Consider the following 27,221-nt stretch of genomic DNA (forward strand, 5'->3'; position numbering starts at 1 on the left):
GCCCCTGTTTCACGCATGGCCCTGGGAAAGGCAGGGCACAGAGCCCCAGCAGCAATGCTTGCCACTGCCCCAGCAAGTCTGCACACAGATGGTGACAGGACTGGTCCCTCCGCAGCCAGCAGCATATGCTGCTGCTGCTGCCGACATCAAGGCAGATGCCTGGAGAGATGCACCAGAAATAACCAGTTACACAAGCCAAGACTTTTCATCTATGCAGTCAAAGTGAGTTTTAATCCCAAACTACTGGGTAAAGCTCAGCATCTGAATTCATCCCCCTTTTTTTTTGCAGCAAAAGGAATAACATCTCAAGGGCAACTAAATGGACCCAAAAAAGCGCTGAGACAAAAGAAGGCCAGTGGGAGGTACTGGTGGCTACAGAGAGCCAGGCTGGTGAACAACTGTATGGCAGAGAGTTTCTGCTCCTGGTCTGCCAGCGACCTTTATGTCTGCTTTAACACGGGGCAATAATGCTCACTTAAGAGTCTCATGCTGAATTAATCATTGCAAAGTGCTCTACAGTTCAGCCAGGAGAGATAGGAAGGCAGCACTAAGCACAATCATAGCTGTACTCAGCAAGACTAATGGTCTGTGCTGTGCTCTGGCCCTGGGAAATGCTGCTTTAAGCTCCTGAGCAGGATGCACAGCAGCCCCAGCAGGGATGCAGCCTCCTCCCTGTCCTAGACAGGCACCAGAAACATCTGCCCAGCTGTCTGCACTGGCAGGGAACTCATCCCAGCCAGCTGGACTTGGTTGTACCACCCAGCTCTAAAACTGTTGAGCTGAGGAATGTAGTGTTCAGAGGAGCAGGGGAAAAGGCAGATCTCATTTAACGCCTGCCCAGACCTTTTTCCCATGCATCCTGCCCAGCCACTGCTGAAGCCAGCCAGGCCCAGAAGATGCTGCTGCAGGGGCCTCCACAAGCAGCTTGTATCCAAGCACGCCGAACCTGCCACTGCCAGCTTTCTCTGATGATCCCAGACAGGAACTGTTTCCTATCCATCAACTGTCTGCCATTAATGACTTTCCAGATCTGCAGCACAAGCCCACTCCTCCATCCCAGGCTAAGCAGCCCAAGGCTACTTCTTGCAGAGAAGCCATCACCTTTTGTCCCCTCCATTTCCACCTCTTCAAGATAGCAGGGAGTAAAAAGCAGCAAAAGCCTAATTATTCTAAAATATGAATCCAGGCAGCTAAAAGGCACCAGGATGCTGGTACAACAGGACAAGATGGTTTTCCCCTCCACAGGGCATTTGGCAGGGGCTCTGCTATTTCACATGTCACAGCTGAGCTCCAGCAGGCTCATCCCTCACTCCTGCCCAGGTTCAGCGATGCCAAACAGGAATGGGCAGCGAGCACTACTGGAGCAGGGCTCAGCTGCCAACACCAGGCGAAGCCCACCAGCCCTTTATTTCCCAAGTGGTGAAGATGAGGAATAAAATTAAAATTCTTTGTTGTGTTTTGATTTAATATTTTTATCTGCACTGGAAGGAGCAGGGAAAACATGTGGGAAATGTGGAGCAAGTAACTACTTCGTAGCAGAAGCAGCCAGAAGAAACACTAGGGCAGCTAGGGCAAGTTCTGAGAAGCTCATTTTAAAATGTTCCCTCCGCCAACACAGATAAATATTTGAGGAAAAAAAAAAAAAAAAGAAGAAAATTCAGTTGACTCATGAAGAGCAAGCATGTTATATATAGAAAATAAATTAAATAATTAAAGGGCAAAAGAAATGGGATTTTAGCCCTACTTTGAGCATAACTTTTATTACAGCCTTACCCAGGGAGCTACTTTTCGCCATCAGACTGGGTGAAGTAAGTGGCAAAGTGAGCTTTTACCATGCTTCTAGGCCACATTCCCAGGCCTCTCATTGGGAAGCACAGAGCAGTGAGGTGAGAGCTCTGTACCCCCAGGGCACAGCACCCAGGCCTCCCTATCCTTCCTCCATGTCCTGATGCGACAGCTTACATGTGGAACTGCTTGGCCCACAGAGACCCTGAAATTCTCCATGGGATGTAAATCCACTGGGAATGTGCTATAAGCTGTCAGCCCAGATGCTGGGCTATCCCAGAGCTGCAGGTATATGTGGCAGCTCTTTGGGTACAGTCCAATTCAAGCTTAAAAAAAATAAAATTAGATTAAATTTAAAAATCCAGCTCCAGCCAGTCTCAGAAGCCTTGGGAGAGGATGAAATTTAGGCTACAGATGTTACAGCCAAATCCTATTATTGCCAGGAGCCCAGCCCTGCAATTTAAAGGTGCCCTGGCACAAACCCACACCAAACACAGCTTCCAGCAGAAATTACACACGTCAAAAAAGGGCAAGCTCAAAGCATCTGCAGAACTTTTGGGAGCTCAGAGCTGAGCTGGCTCACCAGGAATTTCACCAGCCCCCAGGCAGAACAGGTGAGCTCAGTGCTCACTCCACTGGGGAAGCTCAAGGCTGCCCAGGGAGGAAAGAGCCATGTGCTCTTCCAACCCTAGAAACCACTCCCCAGCACTGAGGCAGGAAAATGCTCCTGGCAAGGCTGTGCTGGCAGGTGCCTGCCGTGGGCAGGGGAACAGCAGGGATTTGGAGCACCAGTGTCCGTCCCGACAGGTCCCTACTTTCCACAGCCTGCAAGATACAGCGGACAAAGGATGTGAGCAGCAGCCTAACAGCCAGGGAGAGGATAAACTCAGGGTCAGGCTCTTTTATTAACATCCTTCTCTTTTTCTCTGACCCTCAAAAAGGTCCTTTTCTCTTTCTGAAGTGACATCCTCCGAGTCTCCACTGCAAAAACAGCATCAATGCAGGGGTGACCTGGTCAGCCCACAGAGGTAAAACAGGAGAAACAACTCTGAAGCGCATTTTTGTGTCTGTGATCAGATGGCTGAGAACCAGCAGCATCAACTCCCTAAATAGCACATGGCATCTGAGGCTACACTACTGATCTTGGCAACAACCCCTTCCCTCTCAGCTACAAAACACCTATATATAGGAAAATACACATATGGATATATATGACTTTCACATTACTTTGTGTTTTCTAAACAGTCCAGTAAGGCATCACAGATTTGCTTTGCCCCAGCAGGAGATTGGCAAGGCCATGGCTAAGCAATGTCCCCCACTTGTGCCACGCTCAAAGTGTCAGCCTTTTCTTTTCCAGCCTTGCTTCAATGTGTGCAGCTCAGTTTTGGTTTAAATTGCAAAGTCCCCACATTCTGCAAACCAAATGCAGCTGGAATTGAAATCAAGGAGTAAAACAACCCACCAACAAAAATCAAAGCGTCACACCGCCAAAAATCAAGTGGGATGCACAAAGCAGGGAGCTTAAACAGGGATGGGGGAAATGGAAATAACACTAATAGCATGTTTTCATTTTTAATAATCTGAGAGCCAGATAATGACACTGGAAGGTGAGCTACCCTTGGCCCAAAGAGAGGTGGCTGCTTATGAAACCATCTGGCTGTCAGCAGCTCAAACATCACGTGAAAGTAGAGTGTAAAATGGGCAGAGCTGGGCTGTCAGCAGCCCTCTGGGCTGGTAGAGGATGTTCTGTCCTCTCCCTGACAGAGGGGGGAGAAAAAAAAATCTACAAATTGTCTGCATTTTGGGGAAGAGCAGTAGTCTGTGGTTTATGGGGTTGGTTATTTTTTTTTTCATTGTATTTAACTTGTTTATTTAGGAGGAGTTTCATAAATCATTGTTTTCTCAAAAGCAGCACCAAGGAACAGCTACAGGAGAGTATTCCTTTGCTTTTAAGAAAGCACTGCACAAAAATGATCAGAAGTATTTAATGGGCTGTTGAAACAGTGTAATGCCAGCCTCTTATGCTATCATGGCTCCTAATGATTTTACCAAGCAAAGAGCAGGAAGAGATCGACTTGGCATTCCTGGCCTCTGCCATTACATTCTGCTCAGACACACACAGCATAGCTGAACAGCAACAGGTGGGATGATATTTAATGCCCACCTCTACATCTTGACATTGTCTGGTTTGAAATAGAGTCCTCATGCCATTTACTGGCAGTGAAACTAATAGGATTCTGTAAAAATCAATCCATAAATGCACAGACGCTAAAATGAATGGTTTCCTTTCGGTTCCATTTACGGGAGGGCTCTTTTATGGATATCTATATGCCAGCGTAAAAATTGCAGGAACAACTTTCTAAGTCTTCATTAAATTCAAGGGGACTTTCACAGAGAAGATTGCTTTAAAAGAAACTCCTATTTCCCATGGCAGCTCGTTACTATCCACAAACCCAAAAGAACTACAGTGGCTTCTGACAGCTGTCCCAGCTGCTCCACATTCCTGCTGGGCACACTGGAGCTGCAGAAGGAAAACAAAGATCAAGGTTAGGATGGGATACCAGCCCTCCTGTGCAGCACAGGTGATACTGAACTGAAATTATGTGTCACATTCACCCACCTGCTGAACACTGCCAGCACTGCCAAACAGGGACTGCTGTCAGTGGAGGGTTTCTACAGAAGAAAAACAAATTCCTAAACTAAACAATGCTTCCTGATATAATATTTAATGAAAACAAATGAGACAGAGAGATGTATTTCTTAATTGCCCTGCCCCCCAAATACCTGTCAAATAGCAGGCTGGTGGTTTTTGGGATTTAGGGATTGTTTTTTTCTGGAGGAAGCACAAACTACACGACCTGTTTGTCAGTCCAGAAGACATCACTTTATCAGAACAGTCTGCAAACTGAGAGATTATTCAGATTTCTGCCTCTACTTATTTCTTCCAAGACCACTTTCCTGAAATCCTAACAGTAATTCCTGCCCCAGAAGCCAGCTGGGAACACTGAGCAAACCCCTGCCCTACTCTGCACAGCTCTGCATTCCCTTCCCACCTCCCAGGAGTGCAGGCTCCGGGGTTTGCCTTAGGTCCCTTTTGTGGTCCCCAGCCCCACTGCTGCAGGCAGGGATGCCTCCAGACAGCTTCCCTGGCACGTGCCCTCCTGATTCTGCACCACTCAGAAAAAATGACTTGGAGAAAACTACTCTGCCAGCTCCAAGGGCTGAAAAAAGCTGGGCAGATAAGAGCCAGCTCAGCCATGCACAGTCCACAAAACCACAACTCCAGTCCCTCCTGATCCATAAGCTTATTAGCTAATGGAGGAGGAGATGGGGGCCCTATGGACTGGCTTCACCACTGCTGGCCAGTAACACTGACACCCTTGGTTAGACCACTGGAACCATCTCTGGGAAAATTCAAAAGCCAGAAAGCTACTAGCACGTCACCAGATCCTCTACCAGGGATAATTTTCCAACTATCTTGAACATAAATTGGGATAAAGGGAAAAATGTACATCCAAGCCCTTTGTACTTCTGCAACAATCCATCTTGTTTCTGTCAACTTAACATCTGCAGAAAGATGTAGCTCTGCTGGAGGAAAAATAGCTCCTAAGTGCTCCTGGTCATGACCGATTCCGAGGCACACAGCAGAAGTTCACCACATCCTCCTGGCCAACAGCCAGGCTCACAGAATTGGATTTCATCTCACCCTCTTTCACCTCCTCCTTCAGCCACTTCAGAGGCTTTTCTTCATCTCTCCTTCCTCATATTTCACTTCCAAGGGCATGGGACTACAATAGTCCTGTTTTTTCTCCATACCCAACCTCAGGAAATGAATTGTTCCTGACCCATCCAACCAGGCACCTTTCCTCCAGCATGGGGCAGGGAAGTTCAGACTTCAGACAGCTACACACAGCTCCCCTAGGAATGATGTTTTTCCCCATTTTTCTGCCCTCAAGATACCATCCTGAATCATGAGATACCTTTTCTCCCATCTCTTTTTCCTCCTCTTACAAAAGCTGTGGCTGAGGGTGACCATGAAGACATCGAACCCTCCTGCTGCCATCCATGAAGTGCTTCACGCCACAAAAGCCTGGCAGCAGCAAGCTCCACAAGGAAATTACTCTCATCTCCCTGAAAATAACTCCCCATCATCCACCTTAATTTCTTCCAATCCAGGACCCATGCCAGTGAGACACCCAAAACTCAGCAGCATACCCAAGGCAGGGGCACGTTCCTGAACTACCAACTGGTGTTACAGCTTCATCAGTGCTACTGATGCCTCGCTTTCTCCCCACCCAGATTGACAATTCACCAGTGATTTTAGCTGAATTTAGCTCCTTTTTCATTAATTTGGCTAAGATTTTGCTAAAGTTAGCTAAGTAGCTAATTTTACAAAGCGTCTGCCATTAAATCTTCCCGTGCCTCAAAGTCCCTCTCTATAAAAAGAGACTCATTATCACTGATTTGTCTCTAAATGACGGAGACTTTAAATCACTGCTACACAACATCTGGTTTGTGGCCCATGGGGAGCAGCCAGGCTCTGTTCAGCTGGATAACAACCCACTGGTGGAGATGCCACTGACTCAGCTCCAAACTTCCTTCTGCATCCCCAAAACACAGGCTAGGGCTGAGGGACAGAATACAGGCAGCTCAAGGATCTAGAAACAGCTGAAATCAGTAGAAGGCTTAAGCCTTGGGGGCTTTTAGCCTTTCAACAGCAGGAAAGCACTTTAAAACTAAAAAAAAAAAAAAAAAAAGGAAATCCAGCTAAGGCAGAAAGAAAATGAAGGGGCTGCAACCTTAAGAGCTGTAGAGACATTCAAAAAATAGTATCTCAAAACTTCCCTGTAGCTGTAGCCAGCAAGACTATAAACTGGTCTATGATTTAGCTCCATTTGGTGCCCTCTATCCAGCCCTGAGGCATGGCCCACGCAGAAGATACCAGCTTCCATCCCTATCTCCACCATCCATTAGTAGCTGTCAGCAAGTGTGGGAAGAAGGTGGGGTGCCAGCACATCTCTGCATGCACAGGAACCCCCTTTTCCTGCCCTAGCAGGTCCCCTTGCAGCACCTCCAGCCATTGCTAGGACCATGCTGCTGTGCTGAGGGGCCTTGGCCAAGGTAGGTATTTCATCTCATAGCCCGTCCATTGTTGAGTACCCTATTTTCTTCCCAATTTTACCTTCTGTTTCTACCCTCCTTTTTTTTCCTCTTCTCCCCTTTGGTTCATTACATCCATAATTTATATCCACAGCACCAGCCAGCTGATTTACTGCCTTGGTCAATGCAGCTCCAGCATGAAAAAGAGACACAGCAAGCTCAGTACACAACAGGGACTGTCCTTCCAGGTTCCCATCCAGATGTGGGAACCTGCAAGGACAAGTGGGAGGGACAGGGAACAAAATCATCCCACAAGTGCAAGCACCAGCAGCACAACTTTCTGCACTCCCTCTCAGTACAGCATATCTGCAAGGACAGGGCAATGCCAGGGCAGATGGACAGATCCTTCCAGACACTCCTGGAAGACAGGAGGTTTGAGGCCAAAGACTCTACGAGCAGAAGAGTCTTGGGTGAGAATTTTTTTTATCGCCCCTAACCAGGCAGCAGAGAAACCCACTCCATCAGGATCGACTTGGAGCACTTCTGCTAAGCACCTCGTTTGCTCTCCCTCTCCTAATGAACAGCGTGACAAGCTTAGAAATCAATGGAGGCTCGGTGAACCCTGAGCGCGGCTCGTGCCGGCGCCCAGCCAGGCGTCCCCGGCACCTGCTCTCCCTAACTCAAACCGACGGGGAGCGATTACCCGACAGCTCCGCTAATGGCCACCCTGTCAGGGCTCCTCACCCACACCCCGGCAGGGCAGGCCACGGAAACAAGGCATTTGTGGAGGTGCCAGCCTTCTCCCCGGCAATACCTGTGCAGTGCTGCCAGGAACTGGCCTTGGGGAAGTCCCCAGCATTTCCCTGCAGCTGAGGATGCTCAGCTCAGTACTTCTCTCAAAAACAACCACTGAAGTTTCTAGGCCCCTGGCCTCATAAGCAAAAACCAAGTCTTTATGTCTGGATGGACACTGCACATTTTGGGCCAAACAGGAAGTGTGGGGACACCTCCAAGACAAGCCACCTGCATGCGATACCTGTGGTTGGGCAGGATGGCACACAAGGAAGTGTGAACAAAGCCCTGGGGGACAGAGAGGGATGCAGAGCAGACCAACAAGTGGAACAGGGTGCCAAGAATCTGCTTTTGGCTCTTTTCCCTAAAATACCTGGCATACTGAAGATTGTCTGAGGCAGCTGATGCTGGCTGCACATGAGGGACAAGGCTTTGTTGGAGAAATAGCTGCATCCCAGTGCCAGACAAAGAAACACAGCAGCTGTGGCAGTGGTGCAGGCATGATGGGGAACAAACACTCTCCAAACCCAACTCCAAGTAGGAGCTGCTCCCCTGAGCACCTAGGAGAGATTAGGATACAACAGGGCCCTCTCACAACAAACAACCCCTAGTTTCAGTGCCAAAAGCCTCCCCACACCACAATCATAGCACCCCCTGCCACTCCCCACTCTGCTGCACCACCAAGCACTTAGCAGTATATTTACAAAAATATGTATTATTCAGTTTGCTGCTTCTCCCATCTATGCCTGAGAAGTAGAGGATGAGAAGAAGCATGCAAAGCACTGTTGCATCAAACATGGGCTGCCCTGAGCCCTCCAGCTCCTTCCCTTCACAGTGTCCATGCCCTATTCTCTTAACCTCTCTGCAAGGGGGCTCATTTCCCATCTTGTTCCATGGCTCCAAACTGTTCTGCTGTGCTTTGTTTGCTTAAAAAAAATGTTAAGAGACAGAAAAAAGAAAAAAAAAAAAGTGGACAAACCGGAGGGATTTAACTCTGCATCTCCTGGCTGGAGGGGCCTCACACACTACTCACTGCGGCACTGGTGATTTAATCATCAATGCGATGCTACTGCAAACAGCAACAGACAGCAGAGCCGGCAGGAGTAATGCTCCCTCCAACAGCGTGAATATTAAGGGCATTTAACAGCCCTTGTAATCACACTGTGGCTCCTTGCAAGAACACAGCCAGGCAGCACTAGGGAAGGCACTGAACCATGCTGCTGGGTTATCAAACTTCCCCGCGCTCCTTACAGCACTGAAATCAGCCCTGCTTACAGAAAAGAGAGTGCTGGCTTCCCCACACGTTCTCTCCAAACCAAATCCCACGTGGAAAAACCCCTTAAGCACACGCTGGGATGAACTGGGTGGCTTGAGAGCCTCCTTCAGCGAAAGCCAGCCTCTCGTGGAATTTGGGTCCTCACAACATGGAGCAAACGTTAAGAGCTTGAGAAAATTAATCTCCTGTACCTGTCTGATGCACTGGGAAAGGATTACTGGGGGAGGAGAAGAAATTCTGAGCATGGCATGAGTTTAGCTGTGCCTCAGGACTTGAGATATATCGTACTTTTTAGGTCAAGCATTAGTGTGTTCTCAAAGAAGAAATGTCCTCAGGTTTTACACTTTTAAAGCATTTAGTCTTTCACTGTATTAATCCAGTTCTGAAAAGTTTCCTGTGATTTTGAGGCAGAAATGGCCAGTTATCTACGACATCTTACTGTAATGAAACACCTGTGAAACACAGCCACTCCTGGCTTACAGACTTGAAACACAGCTTCTGGAAACAAGGAAAAAAAAGTGGAAATTTATCTGCTTTATCTCTCAGATGCAGTAATGGCTGCTGGTTCTCCCTGAAGATGGGGAGAGCATCTTGAGAGCCAAGCCCGCATTCAGAGAAATGCTGGGCTGCCCAAAGCCACACACACACAGCTGGTGCCAGTGCACAAACCAAGATCAATATGAGGAGATCAGCATCAAAACTTTGTTGATCCCAGTTGATATTTACATATAGAAACTCAGAACTTTTTGGTTATTTTGGCTGGACTAACATCTGCACTGCCAGGAGCTCCCTCTCCCAGGTTACCTCAGTGCAGCCTGTGCACCAGAGGGAAGGGAATTAGCTACCCAGCCTTTCATTCACACCTTTAATTATTCAGCTTATACTGATATAATATTAATTGAAGCAGAATAAGCTCCTCTCCTAAATACAGGTGCCCACATGCAGGAATCACTGAGATTAAAAGGTGCAAATTGCTTTATTTAATGAGTTAATTTCCAGCTATCACATGGGCAAATCCCCATGCTGGACCTGCACCTGCTGCTGCACCAGCTCTGCCCCAGTGCTACGGCTGCCGTGCCAGCACAATGCTCTGGGTAAACAGAAGATGTGCAAAGGTTTTGTTACGCAGCAGAGATGTGCTTCACTTCTGTGAATCAAACTTCTCTTTCATTCACAGAGTCAGGATTTGGCCACGATGATGGCAGCAGGAGTTGCACTCCCAAGGATGCAGTAAGGCACCAAGAGCAAAGAAATCCCATTTTACAGAACACCCCTTGTGTCTGCTGAGGAAGGCTGGCTGCCCTCCACCTCCCAGCAGCTGGTGCCCTTAAGCACCAACACGATTTCCTGCTGTTCCCCACCATGAGAGAAGAGCTTCTATCTGCAAAGGCCAAATTGAAACTGACTTTCCTTTGCCGGCATTGCCTTCAGGAGGGAAGGTGTCCTCACCTTGTTGAATCTTGTGGTGCCTCAGGTGAAGAACATCTGAACGACCTATCCCTGCATTCAGATGCCTCCTGGAACTCACTCTCACCTCACAAGGTAGATTGTGTTTATATTTTGTTTGACTTTTGGAAACCTTGTGTTTCCTGAGTGCACAGGTGCATCCAGGGGAGGTCCCTGCTGAGGAGACACATCCACGCCCAGGTAACACAGGCCATGTCACCAGGCAACGTAACACTTTTCTCTTCATTTGATTCCCTTTTTTGCCACTTGCAAGTCTAATTTCAAATTTCAGATATTTCACTTTCTCACCATTTTTAGTGCTCCTGACCAAACCCTTCACACATCACCGCTGCAAGGGGTTTCAACCCCAGAATCAGCTCCTCTCATGCCATGGCTAGCAGACATGGCTGCCAGCACACTGCTGTGCTGAGGGTACATCCCCAAGAGCTGCCAGGGGTTGGCTTGTTTCTCTCTGAGGAGACTTAAACCAGAGATCTTCCTGCAGGATGGGAGGGCAGTACATATCTTCACAAAGGGTTTTGCTGTACCACCAAGAACAAGCCATATGCAGCCTACACATCGTACATGGTTTAACTCCAAGCACTATGTGTATATTCATCCATTTGGATCCCAGTGGTAGCAGCAGATGGCTGGGTAATGCATGTCTGAGTCTGCCTCTCTCCAAATTACACTGTATTATGGCACCAGGAAAATGCAATGGGCGTTATGAATGCTGCAACTCCTTCTTGCTCCTTCTCCATCCAGCTCCATTCCTATTGAAGGGAGGACAATGCTACACAAGTCTCCTTCCCAGCTTGGCTCCCACACACCACCTCCAGCAGCTCCCAGTGTCTTCCCACTGTCCACCTCACCAGAAAAAACATGCACCTACCCCAACCAAGACCCTGAGTTTCGCATTTCATCTAGGCAAGGTCAAAGTGCAAAGGGTTGCATCCCAAACATCCTCCAAGGCAGATACAAAAGGATATCGGAGGATATTATTCCATCCTGAACGATCCTGCATCAACCCATTGGGTAAAGCAGATTACCTAGACCCAGATGAAAACACTCCAATTAAATATTTTTTATTTTTTTTTTAAATCACTGTATTGTAAGAACAACTAAGCCAGCCATTGAAAAGGAGTCTGCTCACACTTGTAACTCCTCCTTCTCATCTTTTCTCCATCTCACCGAACAACAAGCAACTAAAAATTCAACACACAAGCAAGGAAAGATGTGCACAAACTCCATCCAGCCAAGGCCTGCACCACTGAACATATTCATGTCTTATTTGTGAGCCGTGTGTCTCCATAATGGGTTATGAGGTGTGGTTGTAACTGGCGGATGCTGACGGTGGTCCTTGAGGAGGAAATGGTGTGTGTCTAAATGCAGGCAAAGCTATTTGGAAAGCCAGGACAAAGCAGCCTTTCTCTCCTGGCATTGGCCAAATCACATCCTTTGGACTTACTCCTTCAGTGGCTTCGAAAGAAAAAGAATCATCCGTCTCAATTCTCCTGGCTCTGTGAATAATGTTTAGAGAATAGAGGGTGATTTCATAGCTCATTTGTTTTTGCACCGCATGAACCCTGCTCTCCTCACATCACTTTCCAATCAGGTTTATTGCTGGTATTTCCACGAGAAAACCAAGGAGGGAAAGGCTAAGACCCTCAGTTTCACTTGAGATTAAGTGAAAAAACCCAAAAATTAAAAAAAAATAAAAATAAATATTAAACAAATAAAGGAGAATCTCTCTTTCCCTTGTCTTTCAGCTTTCAGCCTGAAAATGAACCTGTTTTGCTTCTGAATCAATTCTCTCCTGGCACTGCACTTCCCACAGTACTTTCTGAGATGAGATGCAATCATTAGCTCACTTGTTCCTCCAAATAATATCACAAAGCCGGAGCTCGAGCTACTTTGCAGTAAATCATCATTATTTTCTGCCTAGGTGTGGCAAGGCAGGGCTTGGTGGGGGACACAAACCCTGCCACACCCTCCCAGTGCCAGCACCCAATTGTGCACCTGCTGTCTGGGGACAGTCCCCCATCCAGCATGTCACCTTGTCCCCCCGTGGAGAAGTGACACTGGCACATTGTTCCTTATTCAAACACCTCTCCAATGACCCACAAAGGACCACCAGACCTCTCACTCCCTTGGGCTGAAGGAAGGGCTATCCAGGGCTCTACAAGGGGCCTCCAAACAGCAGGGTTGAGACAAACTATTAGTACAACTAATGATGCCTCCATGAACAAAGGGGTGAACTCTTGCTGAACTTGTCACCACCGATCATTTTCCAAAGGCACATGTTAAGGATGAGAAACCTTCCTCCTGCTCCCCCAGCAACTTTGTGCCACTGGCACCCAGAGCCCCAGACACTCCCAGGACACCCAATGTCCATCCCACAGCAGGAGGCTTTCCAGGTACCCTATAGACTGATCCAGGCTGACCTAGAGCTGCCCTTCCCACCGCAGCAGCAGCTATATGGGAAAACCTACACCTAGGCAGGCTCGCTTTCCCAGCTCCTCTGGAAATACATATGAAGAGTGGAGCAATACTGATTTAGATGAGCAGAAGATGGGGCTCAAGACCTCCTCCTTGGCTTACTCTTCCCGTAGCATTGATTCCTGCTGAGATTCTGGAACCAAAAAGGGTAAAGAGGGTGGGAAATCAATTTAATTGCAGCTTAGTAAGCAACTGCACTAAGTGTTGCTGGCAAAATCTGAACATTTTGCAGTGAGAGAAAGGGGGAGAAATGGCTTTTTCATTGCACGGGAAAGTGGATTGAGAGCAAACTCCCCCCCATCATCTGCTCCTCACCCCTTCCTTCTTTAAACAGGAGGAAGCCAGCAAGAAACACACAGCTAACGCCAGCAATCTCCTGCTCCTGCTACTCCAATTAATAGTCAATCCGCTGCACCCTTTGTCGTTAGGCTGCACGTAATTACTCCTTCACGCAAACGTCTCCCTTAAACAGATCCTACTTCTGCTTTCTCCATAGATACATTCCCCTTAATTGGTTTTATTGCACCAAATGCTGGCCTGCCCTCACAGATGAGACTCTCCCAGGCGGAGTACGTTGCTTTTGCATTTCCACAACTTCTTCCAAGATTGCTTTTCCCACTGGCAAAAAGATTACAGCACAGAGAACACACCCAGAGGTCCCAAAGCGGCATCCTGCGAGCTGTGCACACAGAACACCCGCATCCATGGACCCAAGAAAAACACTGGGCACACAGAACCCCAGTATCCAGCTTCACAGAGATTTGTCAACTTGGGACAGTAACCCTGCACCTGCATTCATGAGGGATCACAAGACAGCGTTATTTGCAAGGCTGCATCTCCTGGCAGTGCCCTTCCCATGCTGGAGCTCACCCAGCTCACACCTGCAGAGCCACAGCAGGCCCAGCAGTGTGCCCTCCACGCTCTGCTCTGGTCTCTACACACACAACCAACCTCTCAGTTTCAGGAGGCACGGAAAATCTCTAGACACAGTACCATAAAATGCTCCCTGGACCTGCCTTCCCCAGGCATAGCATTCCCATTTATAGCTCCCACCCTGCAGCCATCCCATGTGCAGAATCCCCTGCCCGAGGAGAGGCACAGGTCAAGTTGCAGAGCCAGAGACAAGAGAGGTCTCGGCAGAGCAAGAAGTAAACCCAGCCAAGACAAGCCCTGGGCCATGAGCCCATCAAAATAAATCAGGATGATGCTTTCTTAACAAGGAAAGGAAGAGCGAGGAGAAAACAAGGAGTTTTTGAGTAAACAATTCAACTGTGCATATCTGAGGTGGTGAAAGAATAGGAAAAAACATCTTCCCTGATAGTCAACATCTTTCTCAAGCATGGAGACACTTCAACAGATGTGCTGTGTCTCTGAAGCCTTGGTATCCAGACACAGAGCTGATTTTGAAGACTCTCACACTCAAAAGTAGGACTTTTGTCAAGCCCACCCCTAAAGGCTACCAAGGGTTCCAGGCTGTGAGCCAGAGCTGAGTCCACCTAAAAACCCAGCAGCAGCAGCAGGGGCTTGAGAGCCCTTCCCTGTTACCTAGGAGAGGATGATGCCACACCATGTCACACCAGCTGGAGAGGGATGCTGCGGCCTGGAGCAATTCCACGTGCAGGGTGCTCCACAGGGACCTTGACAGGAGAAGCGGTTTACAAGAGAAACCGTGACACTCCTGGGCTAAACCCACCCTCAGAGCATCACCACCTCCCAGCACCCCTTCAGAGTGAAGCAGAAGGACTCTTCCAATTCTTTTCATCCTTCCAGAGCACAATAAAAAGTATTTTTCTTCTTCTGGTGCTCAACAGTTCTCGTCAACAAAACACATACCACCTGCACAGAAATTTATTTATACTCTTACCAGGAGAGAAGCAGAATCCTTGCCTCCTCTCCTTCTCTCCCTGATACTTCTTTTAAAAGCAAGCTAAGAAAGGCACCTGTACATTCCAATGCTCACTGTTTTGCAAAGCAAACAGGTCTTGTTCAATCAATATTTATGCCCCCATCCGTCACAGCTGCAACACAGAGCTCCACCAGAATGTAATGGAGGCAAAATTCATTCACTGCAATTACCAGTGAAAAATTAGGAGGGTTTTCATTGACTGATTATTGTTTCACAGGTATCCCAGGGAGCGCTTTAATGTGCAGCGGGCAGGTTAATTAAACGAGGTGCACCAGGCAGGCTGTTCAGCATTTGTCCACAGCTGGCTGTCACCGAGGTGACTTCCTCACCTCACCCCTGCTCCACCAGACCTGTCCTGCCTGATCTCACAGATGAGGGCAGCTTGGGCATGGCTTTCTGTTTTATCTAGCACTAAACACACGAGCAAGAGAGAGAAGAACTGGATTCCATCACACTTCCTTCACAAAGCTCTGCACATCCTAGAAAGCCTGGTTTTGCTCCTAGAGATTTCAGAGTGGGATTTCACCAACAAAGCATGAAATAAGTTTCCCCTTCTCTCACATCCTGGACCTATCCATGTCCCCAGCCAAGTCCCAAGTCCCAGTCAATACAAGCTTCCTGGGTATTAAACACTCTGCCTCTTTTTTTTTTTTTTTGGTTCCCAACAGCTTTGCCACTTCAATCCCTTAATTGTCAAGATCTGAATTTTTGCAGGATACACAGTTATTTTAATCTGTTAAGTGGCTCTGCTGCTATAAAACTGACAGGAATTTAATATCTGGAGACTGTCAGCTGAGCTCCAGGTGCTGAGGCTTTCTAGATGGCAATGATGCAGAAGGAAGCACAGGCTGGTGCAAGGCACATTTATTTACACAAAGCTGGCAAGGGCCCCTTTGCACTGAGGTCCAACCCTGCAGGGTGATGAGCACCCCAGAATGCCTGGAGCAGGCAGTGAGGCTGCCAAGCTCCTCCACATCTCCCAGGAGCCATTCCCCAGCTGCATTTGAGCACATTCAGAAAGGAGATGTTGCATTGCAAACACCAGTACAAGTCAAGTAGAACAGGTCACTATTTTTAATAAAGGAAACTTTTCCTCTGTAGCTTTTCTCCTGCACTCAGGCCCGTCACAGACCTGCTTTCCCTCCAGCGGCTGTCAGCTGTGCTTCAGCCATTCATCAAAAGGAGCAAGCTAGCATGCAGGAAGGAATGAAGGGAAATAAAATCCCAAACCAAAGACTATCTTCCTGCCCCTCCTGCACATACTGCTGGCCCAGAGCACAGGAGCTCAGAAAACCCTTCCCTGCTGCAGGGCTCTGCCATACAGCCACTGTAGTCTGATACAGGTGCAGGAAGTGAGACCACCAAGGGCTTGTCACTCACCTACTCATCTCCTGTTCCCTCATTAGCATCCCCCAGGGCCACACAGCCACAGCCTGGCACAGGAAACAGGAGCCAGCACACCAGCAAAGCATTGCTGCAGAGCCAGCTACAAGTACTCCTCACAATTAATTTGGGATTTTGCTTGTAATTAATCCCGCATATCAGTTCCCCTCATTATTCCTTAATGTAATTAAGTTATTAATTTAGATGTCCCCCCCCCTCAAAGCAGAGCAGTGGGATGGATCAGAGGAGAAGCAGGGGAGATGCCAGGCAGTAGCATGGGGCCATGAGCCCAGATTACTGGAGCACATGCCAAGCCCCACCACTGCCTCCCTGGGTGACTTCAGGTGGGTCACCGGCAGCCTGATTTTCCAAGAGGATAAAACGATTCCAATTCCTCCAGAGTCCACCAGAGACAGAAGGATCCAAAGTTCAATTAGCCTCTCCAGGTCCTGGTTTACCCAGCTGGAAAACTGCTGGGACAAGGAGACAGGCTGCAACTAATTAAAGCCTGTAAAGTGTTTTGAAACCCTCCGCCAAAGGCAGGGAAGGAAGGAGGCATCAATGAGTCCCAGCTGATCCATGACCCCAGCCAGCCCCGTGTCCTTACACCCCCATCCATCAAGCTCAGACTGCCTGCAGGCTGAGCCCGTGGCTACTAACCAGGCACCGAGCCGGGTAAAGCTCCCTGGCAAGGGCAGGCACCTTGCTACAGCTCCTCTTCCCTGCCAAATCACAGGACTGCTTAAAGGGCAGCGAAAGGGTGAGTGTTACTTACGGCACTAATAGGGCTTGATCTGCCCCTTGGAAAAGAGACAAGCAACAGCGGTAAAAACAGCACCGGAGGGACCAGCGAAGTTGTCCCAGGATCAACTCCACGGTCCTAAACACGGCCAGTTTTTTTCTTCCATATCCTACTAGCCCTGTGAAGCTGCTGTACCTCCAGGCTCGGAGGGAGTCCCACACCCTAAAATCCAGCCTCAACCTGCTCCTGCTGCCCCAGCATGTACCACCAGCGGCTGCATGCAGCAGGGAGGAGGAAGAGGAGGGGGAGGAGGAGGGAAAGGCGGTGACAGGGATTAAGGGAAGCAAGGGCTGGCAAGAAGAGGGGCTTTGTGCCTGCCTGCCACTGGGCAGCACCGAGATCCATAGAGATGGATTGCAGGGGAAGGTGCAGCCAAGTTAATTACAACAGACTGCTGCACCCACCTTTTTGGGAATGAGCAGCTTGGGAAAGCTCAGCTACTGCTGCAACACCTTCCCTGAATGCCTGCCTTCATCAGGTCCTTGAGATGCCAAGCCAGCAGCGTTTTGGGCAAAGGAAGGACTCAAAGATTGCGTCGTACCCCTCACACCAAAGGCCTGCCCCTTGGAGACCCTGCCCACCCCAACAGAGGATCCTCTGGCTGCAAGAAAAACATCACAAACCTTCCTTTGGGAAACACAGCCTGGACCTGGGTCAGGATTCAGAGTAAAGCAGAGGGCAGGGTGCAGACCAAAATAACAGTGATTGATGGGCATCCCTGGAGCCAAGGGCAGCAGCTCTGTGAGCAGGAGCTCTGCTGTTGGCTCTTTGCAGGGCACCAGTGTGCCACAGGCAGCCAGGGAGCTCGGACACTGTGGCCTTCCAGCAGCCACGTGTGCCAGGAGCCCTGCCAGGGACAGGCAGGGGCAGGAGGCAGCGTAACCAGCTGGAGCCTAACTGGAAAGGTCTAAAGGTTAAACCTACACGAGGCACGATACATGGTGCGCCCATGTCCACAGAACTACAGCTCAACCGGGAGAGATGGGGGAAGGGAACAGGTTGGAAAATGCTGCCAGCAAAGTTGATGTGGATTTGCTCCATTTCTCCTCTGTAGCTGCCTAACAATGTTTGAGGTGCTGTTAGCAATCCACCACCTCCTCTTGTTTCTGGAGGAATTTGGGAGGACAACCCTTAACTGCTCAAGTACTCAGCAGTGGCAGCCAGTCCCAGTGGCCAAGGCAACAGGACACAGCACGAGGCTACTCTGGACCCCAGCAGTCCCGTCTCTGGTACCCCAGTCAGCTCTGCAGCCATTCACAAGTGTTAACTGAAGTGACACCACATCCCCACGCTCATAAGCAGCTTATAAGTCATACTGCTCCAAAGCAGTTTCCAAAGCCAAAAAATGCAGTGCATTAAAAAATAAAAAACAATCTGCACTCTATGGGTCTCAAGGGGATGCAACTGTTTGGATGGAAAATTCAGAATAAATGAAGGAGAGGCAATTTAAGCAGTCAGATTTCTGGAGTTATGGCAACTTGGCAGTAGAAGCTTCAAAACGTGGGGACGGATTCTGTGTGGCAGAAGTTCCCTTCACCTGCTGCGGGAGCCAAGACCAGCCTGTAACAGCATCAGCAACCTAAACCCAGAGGTGGGGGGGAGCCTTGAATGGGAGCAGAAAGTCAAAATGGGCTGCAAAATGGCAGCAATTCAGCAGCAGCTGGTGCTAAACGAGAAGCAAGGTTCATTTCATTTCAAGGAGATTATAGTAGCCCCCGTCAGACAGAGGGAGGTCTTTTTTCTTCCATTTTTAAAAATACAGTTCTGACACCAAAGCACAGCTATGGTTAAGAAAGCTCTTGTCTTCTAACTCTTCTTTCAGTGACTTATTTATTGCTTCCCCAGCTTAAATAAATAAATAAGTGTATAGATAATTATTTCTTTTTGGGGCCTGAAGTCACACAGATTCATTCCCTTCTTCTAGGATTGAAAGATTTACAAAAGCCTGAAGAAACCTCCTCAATCATTTTTATTTAAAAAAGCATGGAAAACCAATAATTCCCCAGGATGAAAAAATCAAAGTAAGCTTTATGAGTTCTGACTTTTTTTTTTCCCAATCAGGTCGTTAATTCAGTTGCTGAGGTGACAGACACATATATGAGACTCTCCAAAGATGTGGCGAACAAGTAAAGCTGTCACATACTGTGGGCCAAACCCTGCTGGGTGTCACCGATACAAAAAAAGGGGCTGAGGGCTCACTCCCTCCTCCCTCTGCCACAATAACCCTAATCTCGGTGTATTTTCAGGAGCTGGACTCTAACCCGGATTAATTAATTCAAGATTTACAACAGTACAGCTAAGCAGCATCTAATCCATGTCCTTTGGAAAGTTAACCCTCGGCTAAGCCCCAGCCGCTCTCAGCCGAGGAGAGGACACGGGACCCCGCTCAGCCGAAGCTGCTCTCATCTCCCCTGCTTTTCGTTTGGGCACTGAAACTCCTCGGATTCACTGCACTGTGCGGAGCGAGATGCACCTCACATCTCTGCCGTGCTGTCCCTCCGGGGATCCAAAGAGGACACAGAAAGGCGCGATTGCACGGGCACCCTCCTCCCAGCACCAGCATCCTGCCTGTGCCTGCTCTTCCACCACAACCAGCCGCGAAAAGCCCCCGCGCTTCAACCGGGCTCGCCCAGCCCGCGTACGCCAAACACGGACCAGCCAAGTCCGCTCCCCTATGGCCGCAGCCCGGACAGATTCGAGCCCTTGCTCCTCCTTTAGAGCACAGCTCGGGAGCACGGCGTGAACCCACGGGGGAAAGGAGTCGCCGGTCCCCCAGCCGTGATACGAAACACGCGTTTCGTTTCCTTGGGATGCACCGGTCCCCCCGCTCCCAGGGCCGGGAGCCTGGGATGCTCCAAGTCGGCGGCGGGACCAAGGGTCGGTACCGCCGGCAGCACCCGCGGCCGGGGCAGCCCCGACGGCCGCAGCCCCCGGTGAAGCCGGGCAGAGGGGGCGGCTGGGGCTGCCGCTGTCCGAGACCGAGCGGAGGGGGGAAATCAAGACCGGGGAGTACGGAAAGGGCCCCAGTGCCCGCCCCCCTTCCCCCCCCTGCAAAGGCACAGGTCCGGTACCAAACTTGAGAGGGAACGCGAAGGGGTGGGGGGCCCGAAACCCGCCGGGAACTTCCCCGGGCGGCGGCGGCATCGCGCCCAAGTCCCGCCGGAGCAGCCGCGGCCCCGCCGCCCCTTCCTTACCTCCGGCGTGTGTCCCTCGGGCTCCGCCGCCTCCAACTTCCTCCGCGCCCCGAAGAAGAAGAGGAGGAGGGCGGCGAGCCAGAGCACCCCCAGCAGAGACAGCGCCAGCCGCCGCGTCGGCCGCCTCATCCTCGGCAGGAGGGAAAAGTCCGGCGGGGGCACCGGGAGGCGCTGGGGGGGAGCCGCGGGCGGCTCGGGGGGCAGCGGGAGCGGGACTGGCGGCTCGGAGGGTCTCGCCCGCCCGCCTCGAAGCCGGCGAAGCGAGTCCCGGGCTGTACATGCTCTGCAGGGGAGGGGAGGGGAGGAGGAACGGGAGGAGGAGGCGCCGGGAGGAGGGGGGCTGGAGCCGGAGCTCCAGCCGGGGAAAGGTGCAGCGGGCAGGCAGCCGGGCTGGTCCCCGGGGAGCTCCTGCCCTGCCCGCTCCGCGCCGGCCGGGAGGCAGCCCCGGGGACGGGGACACCGAGGGGTGCGGGGGTGTCTGCGCGTAACCGGGGACGCCCATCCCTCTGTCCTGCCTCCGTGAGGGAGTGCGGGGCACCTGCCCGCGGAGGGATGCGCGGGGCTGGGCAGCGCCGCTGCGAGTTTGGCCCGGGTCGGTCCCGGTCCCCGCCCGACTCCGGGGCGAGAGGAGGCCACCGTTCAACAACACACAGAGGAGGCTCAGACATGATGGGAAGATTAATTTAACCAATTGAAACAGCAGGGGGAATTCAGGTAGGTGGAATTTAATTACTGGATTTGGAAGAGAAGATGTGTGTCTCTAGAGCTGTCAAGAACACGTAAAAAATAAAATCATAATCATCAGCTGTTGGTATTCCAGCAGCAGCTTAATGCCAGGCCATGGTCCTGCAAGGATGGCCCTCAGCCGTCATCCTTGTCCCATGGGGTGTTCCTTGCTGGCTCTACACGCAGCCCCAGCACAGCCAAAGTGGGAATTACAGACCTTGCTGAGAGGGAAAAAAAACTAACACAACTACAGAATAGGACTCCAGAAAAGAGCTGTCTCACCCAGCTATCCCTGCTCGCCTGACGCTGCTCTTCCGATCTTGCCACTGACAAGTATTACATGAGCTGCGCAAACCTTTGCAGAAGACATTAGAGAATAAATTAAGTATTGGAGCAGATGTGAGTCATTCATGTTAGTACAAAAACTATAGAACTATAGAACAAACCCCATAAAAACAGGAATCTATGCATAAAGTAACATATGGAATGAAATAGAGATAAGATGTCAAATGCTGGAAAGTCCGATGCACATGTTGTAAACAACCTCTCCTATGCATTTCCCACACACTCCTCCTGGCTTTATTATTTCCTGCAGTTGTTTTCTGTCACTTACTAATTTATCATTTGCAATCTTCATCCTCTGTCCTCCTCTGATTTATTTCCAGGGCTCAATAAGCCCTTCTCCCTAACATAATCCATGCCTCTCAGGCCCAACATTCACAGAAAGATGCCCAGATAAAAATTTCATTAGCATCCACAAAAAGGGACATTTCTCTCTCTTTGTTTTAAAGCCGTGTGACTTTGAAACACCTTTACCAGAATGAGGAAATCTAGGTCCAGCAGGCAGTTAGTTTGAACTTTATTTTACAGCCAGGCAGGAGCAGAACTAACGAGGTGGGAAGAGGGCAGAAAGCCCTCAATGCCCTGGTGAGCCACCAACCTGATGTCACATGGGAAGCCCACACCAACCTGAAAATGCAACCTGTTCCCATGGTGTGCATCATTTGCCACACCAATTAACCTTCCTCAGCCCCACATTCAGGGTAACTGGACCATCACACTTCATCTCTGCCCAATTTAGTTGGGACCTACAGGTACTGCTCTCTCCCCAAACTGTTGCCTTACGCTTTTTCCTGACAGCCAAGGTAAAACACCTGAGCAGCTTTCAGTAGCTGAGGCACATCAGTGGTAGTTTTTACATGGCTTATAGTTGTTTTCTTGCCTTTTGCTCATCCCTGCTGTTGGGACAGACTGGTTGCTAGCTCTCACGTACCTCCTTTGGATCAGGAATGGCTTCCTGACCAAAAAGATCACCTTGCCACAAGTAGAAAATAGCCATGTGTGTTTTCCTGCCTGGGACAAAGTGACCTTGGCTGCTCTTAAACAGTGTTCCCTCAATACATTTTCAGAGGGTGCTGAGTTTTTTCTAACAGACCTCCCTCTGTGCAAGGAGAGTTTTTCCAGATAAAGGCACCTGGAGGGGTGTTATCATTCAAAGCTGGATTAAAAACCTTGTCTTTTTTGTAGGTCAGACTTTCAGGGGAAGCTATTGCAAAATACAGAGGGGAAGTATAGAAAATATCAAGGAAATACATTACAAATTAGATTACAGGTAAGGTAATAAATAGGACATACCTGACAAAAATGCAATCAGATAATGCTTTCTTATTACCTTGAGAAACAACTCCCTCTGCTGAGGGAAAGCTTCACTGGCAGGGCTCGGTGCTGTGATGGATAACTCGCCGTGCCCGGCAGAGAAGAGGCAAAGGCCCGATGCTTCCCCACTGGCACTGCTTCTACTCCAGCTAGGAGGGGACACTGTACAAATCCACCATCTGTGCAGGTGTCCCGTGTGGATGCAGGAGACTCAAGGAGCTCTAACAATACGTAGTTGCCAAGGAAGTATATTCCTCCTGACAGTGTGCCTGTATGCTGGAACAGATAATATATCAAGCAGATGATGGTAACAGCTATTTAAACAAGAATAAGGCAAGAATACAAATCTAGAGGTTCAGAATTATTTGAAATCGTAGACTTTTAGAGACTTGTATAAAAATCCTACTGCAATTCCATTAAAAACATGGCAATAAAAAAAAATCTTCTGTTGTATTATTGACCCGTATCTTTCCCATTTCTTCTAATTTTTCATCTGCCAATCTCAGCTCCTTCACAAGTGAGGTCCGTAACATATTACCTATTTCCAACACAGCAAAATTTACAGGCAGTACAGCCAGAGACAGAAAAACAGTTTAGGAAATGGGTAGCTGGCATTTGTTGGTATCAGCATTGAAAAGCTGATGATAGTGATTGTTTCGTGAAAGCAAGAATAGGACCTGATTTCTGAGTGGGAGGGGGACTCTTCACAATCACAGCTTCAGACGATGGCCCTTCAGGGTCCTTATGGAATGGGTGGAAGGGGAGAGTAGCTTTCCTTTCTGTTTCAAGGGCATCTGTAAAGCACATTTCAAGGGAATCTAATCTCACTGGGTCTACAAACCAGCTGGACACTGCTTCAGTGCAGTTTTTACTAGGAATACTTTTGGGTTTGAGTTCAGTTCACATCTGAGATTCCGTTCACAGAGTGTTTCTTTTCCAAAAGGATCACAAATACTTTGCAGGTTTTTTTTCTCAGAAAGTTAAAAGGGACTTAAACAGATACAGCCAAGAAGTGATCAGAGGAAAGGATCAAAACCTACCGCCAAACTTGGGGATACTGTGGAGTCTCAACTTCACACAAGAGGTTATTGTAAGATGGAGGAGCCCCACTAAGCTCTGTATTGAAAGGGGCTTGTAGGACAGAAGAACACTGCCAGCGGAGGATCTGGTTCAGTCAGTAGCCCAGCACTCAGTGCTGTTCATGGCAGTGCACCCTCCCCAAAAAGAGGTGCTGCTTGCAGTAGCACATGTATCAGAAAGACTGTGTTTGCAAAAAAACAAGAGATCAGTGTTTGAAAGGGTCAGCATGGCAATACGTGGTTATACAGGGTGCTGGATTTCATTCAGGGGTTAGTGGTGCCTCTGTGGTGCCTGCTCCAGGCTCCAGGGAAGAAGCTCATTCAGAAGCTTCTCTCCCAGCCCTGGCAGAGGGTGTGCTACACTTACTGAATTTAACCATGCCGAGGACAGGGCCAGAAGAGGAGGGTGAGCACAGCAAGCCGCTCCCAAATAGCTGTTTTGGCAAGAGCTGAGCCCTGGCGTGTTTCAGCAGGAGCCCAGCTGTCCCTCGTCACCAGCAGAGGAGGTGCCAGCCTGGGTGCAGAGGCTCCAGGACAGCAAGCCAGCACATGCCCCAGCCCAGCACCACCCCACAGCCCCAGCCTGCTCCCAGAGATGACTCAGCACCATTTGGTATCCCTCTAAGGATGGAGCTGTGCTTCAAATGGCAACAGTCGTGTCAGTGGCTTCCAGGTTTATATTTAACACTGGAACAAAGTTCCCTTTTCCAACCTGTAGCTGTTCAAAAAGCCTCCAGGCCACTCGGCCAGTGAGAGGAGAGGAAGGGAAGAAGTCCCTTGCAGAGGAGTGAGGAGGTTGTTGCTTTGCCATGGGGTCCCCAGCTCTGCAGCACTTGACATCACCATGTCGTGGCCCCTTGGAAAGCTGCTGCAGGGGTGCAAGTGTGTGCTGAGCTGGTGACTCCTACCCACAGCTACCATCTCATACAGCCCTTAGCATTTTGAGGGTAGAAAAGGCTCTCTGCCACCTCAGGCAGTACCCTGACATCTCAAAAAACAGTTTCCATGATGGCTGTTGAAGATAATGTGAACAGTATTACACATTTTTGTGGCAGGTAAGATCTGCCTTTGTTTTTGTGCTGTAACGGAAGCCAAAAAAGTCAGACCAGTGCTTATATGAAAAATATTCTCCCTGTGTGCTCTTGGAGACCAAAAATGTTAGGGAGAGCTCTGGCCTAATACCAGGAGAATTGCAAGTTAACATACTGAAAAAACAAAACCAAAACTTTATATTGGCTGTCTCCTCTCCCTTGCTGAGGTAACAGAACTGTAGCTTGTCCTATGTCTGCAGCTTAAATGGCAGGGTTAAACATGAAGCTGTGAAGCACTCACCTTCTCCTCTTGGGTGATGATATCACTGTGCACCTCCTGACCTATTGCTGCACTCAGAAGGGGAAATACAGGAGCTCCTGCAGGCTTTTTGCCACTATCAGTGCTGCAAGCAGATCTCTCTTCCAGTACCTCTAAAGGATTTTTTTTCCTTTTAATTAAACCGCAAGCATTCTTCCCTAGCAAACTTTCCACAATGGCATCTCCAGTTAATTAAACGTTTAAGCTGTCAGGAAATGCTATGCATTAAAAAAAATAAAATAAAGAGGAGAGCTACTTTAATAGCATTTGTTAATTGAAGTTCTCATCAAGTCAGCTGCAGCAACAGAAGCTGCTTCCTGAGTCGATGGGCAAGAGCACACACCCAGACATTTGCCTGAAGTTCCTACAAGTCAGACTCCCATCTCCAGGCTAGTGTCTGTGGCACTGATGGATGAGGCAGCACTGAGCTCCCTCACCACTGGAACAGCTGCAAAGACTTCTCTGCAGTAAAACTGGAGGAAGGCTGGGGGGAATTCTTGCTTACCTCAAGGTATTTTCCATCTCCAGCAACTGCAATCAAATGGGCATCCACTTGTACTTGTGTTTAATTCACGTGCTCCCCAGTCCTTGTCTCCATTTCCTGGAGCACATTTTTTTCTGGACTAGATGCAGCCTGTACTCACAGCATTTACAAGGTGCCCAGTGATGCCAATCCAAGCAGGTGTGGGAACACAGGCAAAACAATGAGAGATTTGAAGGGAGACACATTGACTTAAATGTGTGACCAAGGGACATTTTAGCAAAGAACAGTTCCATTGGACAGTGCTCTTCCACTGGAACCACCTTCAATACTGTTCACTGTTTGCTCTTGACCAGCCCTGCCTCTGGGCTTTATTGCTACAATAAAGTCTTCTGGATCCTGTCTGTCCCCAGATGTCTCTGGTGCTTGTTAGTCTCTCCTGATGCTCCCATTTTCTGGAAAAAGCCCCTGGATAAGTGATGGCTGTTGATCCCACAGCCTGGGTTTTTTTCAGAGTTTTGGTGGGGTAAGCTGCCTAGCTCCAGGTCGCTGCACCAGCAGCCAGTGGCAGGCACTGCAAATGGCCACAAAGGAGCATTTGAGAACAAAGGCAGCAGAGAGTTTTATGGGCCAAGCTGCAGCAAACAATCAATAAACAGAGCACAGGGCAGGTGAATCTTCACCAACAGCAGCTAAGCCTGTGAGGTTCTGGGCACCCTGAAGTTCTCAGCACAGCTCTGGTAAAACATGTTCCCGGGGGACCCCAGTGCTGCTGGGACTTCAAGGGGAAGCAAAGCTGCTCACCTGCCTCCCAAGGAGCTGTGCTCCTGTGCGCATTCACATACATGCACACACCCCTCCCATCCATCTCTAAAAGCAGAGAACCCTGCCAGAATTCAGACCAAACCCTTTTGTTGCTTTGAATGTGCTAAATCAGTCTCTTTCAGCCAGCTGTAGGACTGTGTCTCTCAGACACTTTGAAGCCCATAATTGTGGTTTGGACAGGTGACACTTAACAGAATAAAGAACAAGTCATGTGATGGGTGAGATGGGTGAGAGAACACGTTAGCTAAAATAAAGCTTTGTCCTTAAAGCACCTTTAATGCCTCTGTCCTTTTGTGTGCAGGTGTTAAGCAGACTTCAGAATTAAATCTCTATTTCTGGGATATGTAAGTGTGGCCCAATGCCAACTGGGATCTAGGCATCTATTAACACAGCTGGCAATATGTAATATTGCACCAGGCACTTTTGGGGAAGGAGGGTTTTCACAGCTGGGTGGAAAGTTTTACCCTCATCTTCCGCCTATAAAATTTTTCATAGAAAAAATTCCTGACTCTTTATCTCTCCCTTTTCCTGCAGGATACAAACACTGTAGACAGTGAGCAACACATCACCTTACTTCTTAAGATTTTAATCCCATTATTTAGGTGTCTAGGAATAGACATTTCTTCATATATAATCCAAAGCTTTAAACATAAAGACAGTGATTTCTATTTGATCAGGCAACCTCCCTCGGTACAAAAGGTTCAAGAGGCTAACAAGTAACCCCACAGCTCCCTGAAGAATAGTTAACAAGCAATTACTCTGTGCAAAAAGAGCAAGTAATGTCAATGTCTGTGTTTGCTCCATGTTGATCTTTTCAAAGGATCCACTATGATCTTCTACACAAAAACACACACAGTGCTAGAAATCCTGCCTGCCTACAAGGGAATGGTATTCCACCCTGAATGTTCTCAGGTGGATTAA

At 49.0% G+C, this 27,221-nt stretch overlaps 1 protein-coding gene across 1 annotated transcript in view; it reads right to left on the minus strand.

Moving 5' to 3' along the window:
• Positions 1 to 20,483, minus strand: part of GALNT14 (polypeptide N-acetylgalactosaminyltransferase 14) — a 92,506-nt gene extending 72,023 nt beyond the window's left edge. Inside the window, exon 1 of the mRNA XM_015623271.2 lies at positions 20,184 to 20,483. Coding sequence (XP_015478757.1) covers positions 20,184 to 20,312 — 129 coding nt within the window. The 5' untranslated portion in view covers positions 20,313 to 20,483. The remainder of the gene's footprint in view (positions 1 to 20,183) is intronic.
• Between the last annotated feature and the right edge of the window lie 6,738 nt (positions 20,484 to 27,221).

The sequence above is a fragment of the Parus major genome, chromosome 3, assembly GCF_001522545.3.
Source record: "Parus major isolate Abel chromosome 3, Parus_major1.1, whole genome shotgun sequence".
NCBI classification, from domain to species: Eukaryota; Metazoa; Chordata; class Aves; order Passeriformes; family Paridae; genus Parus; species Parus major.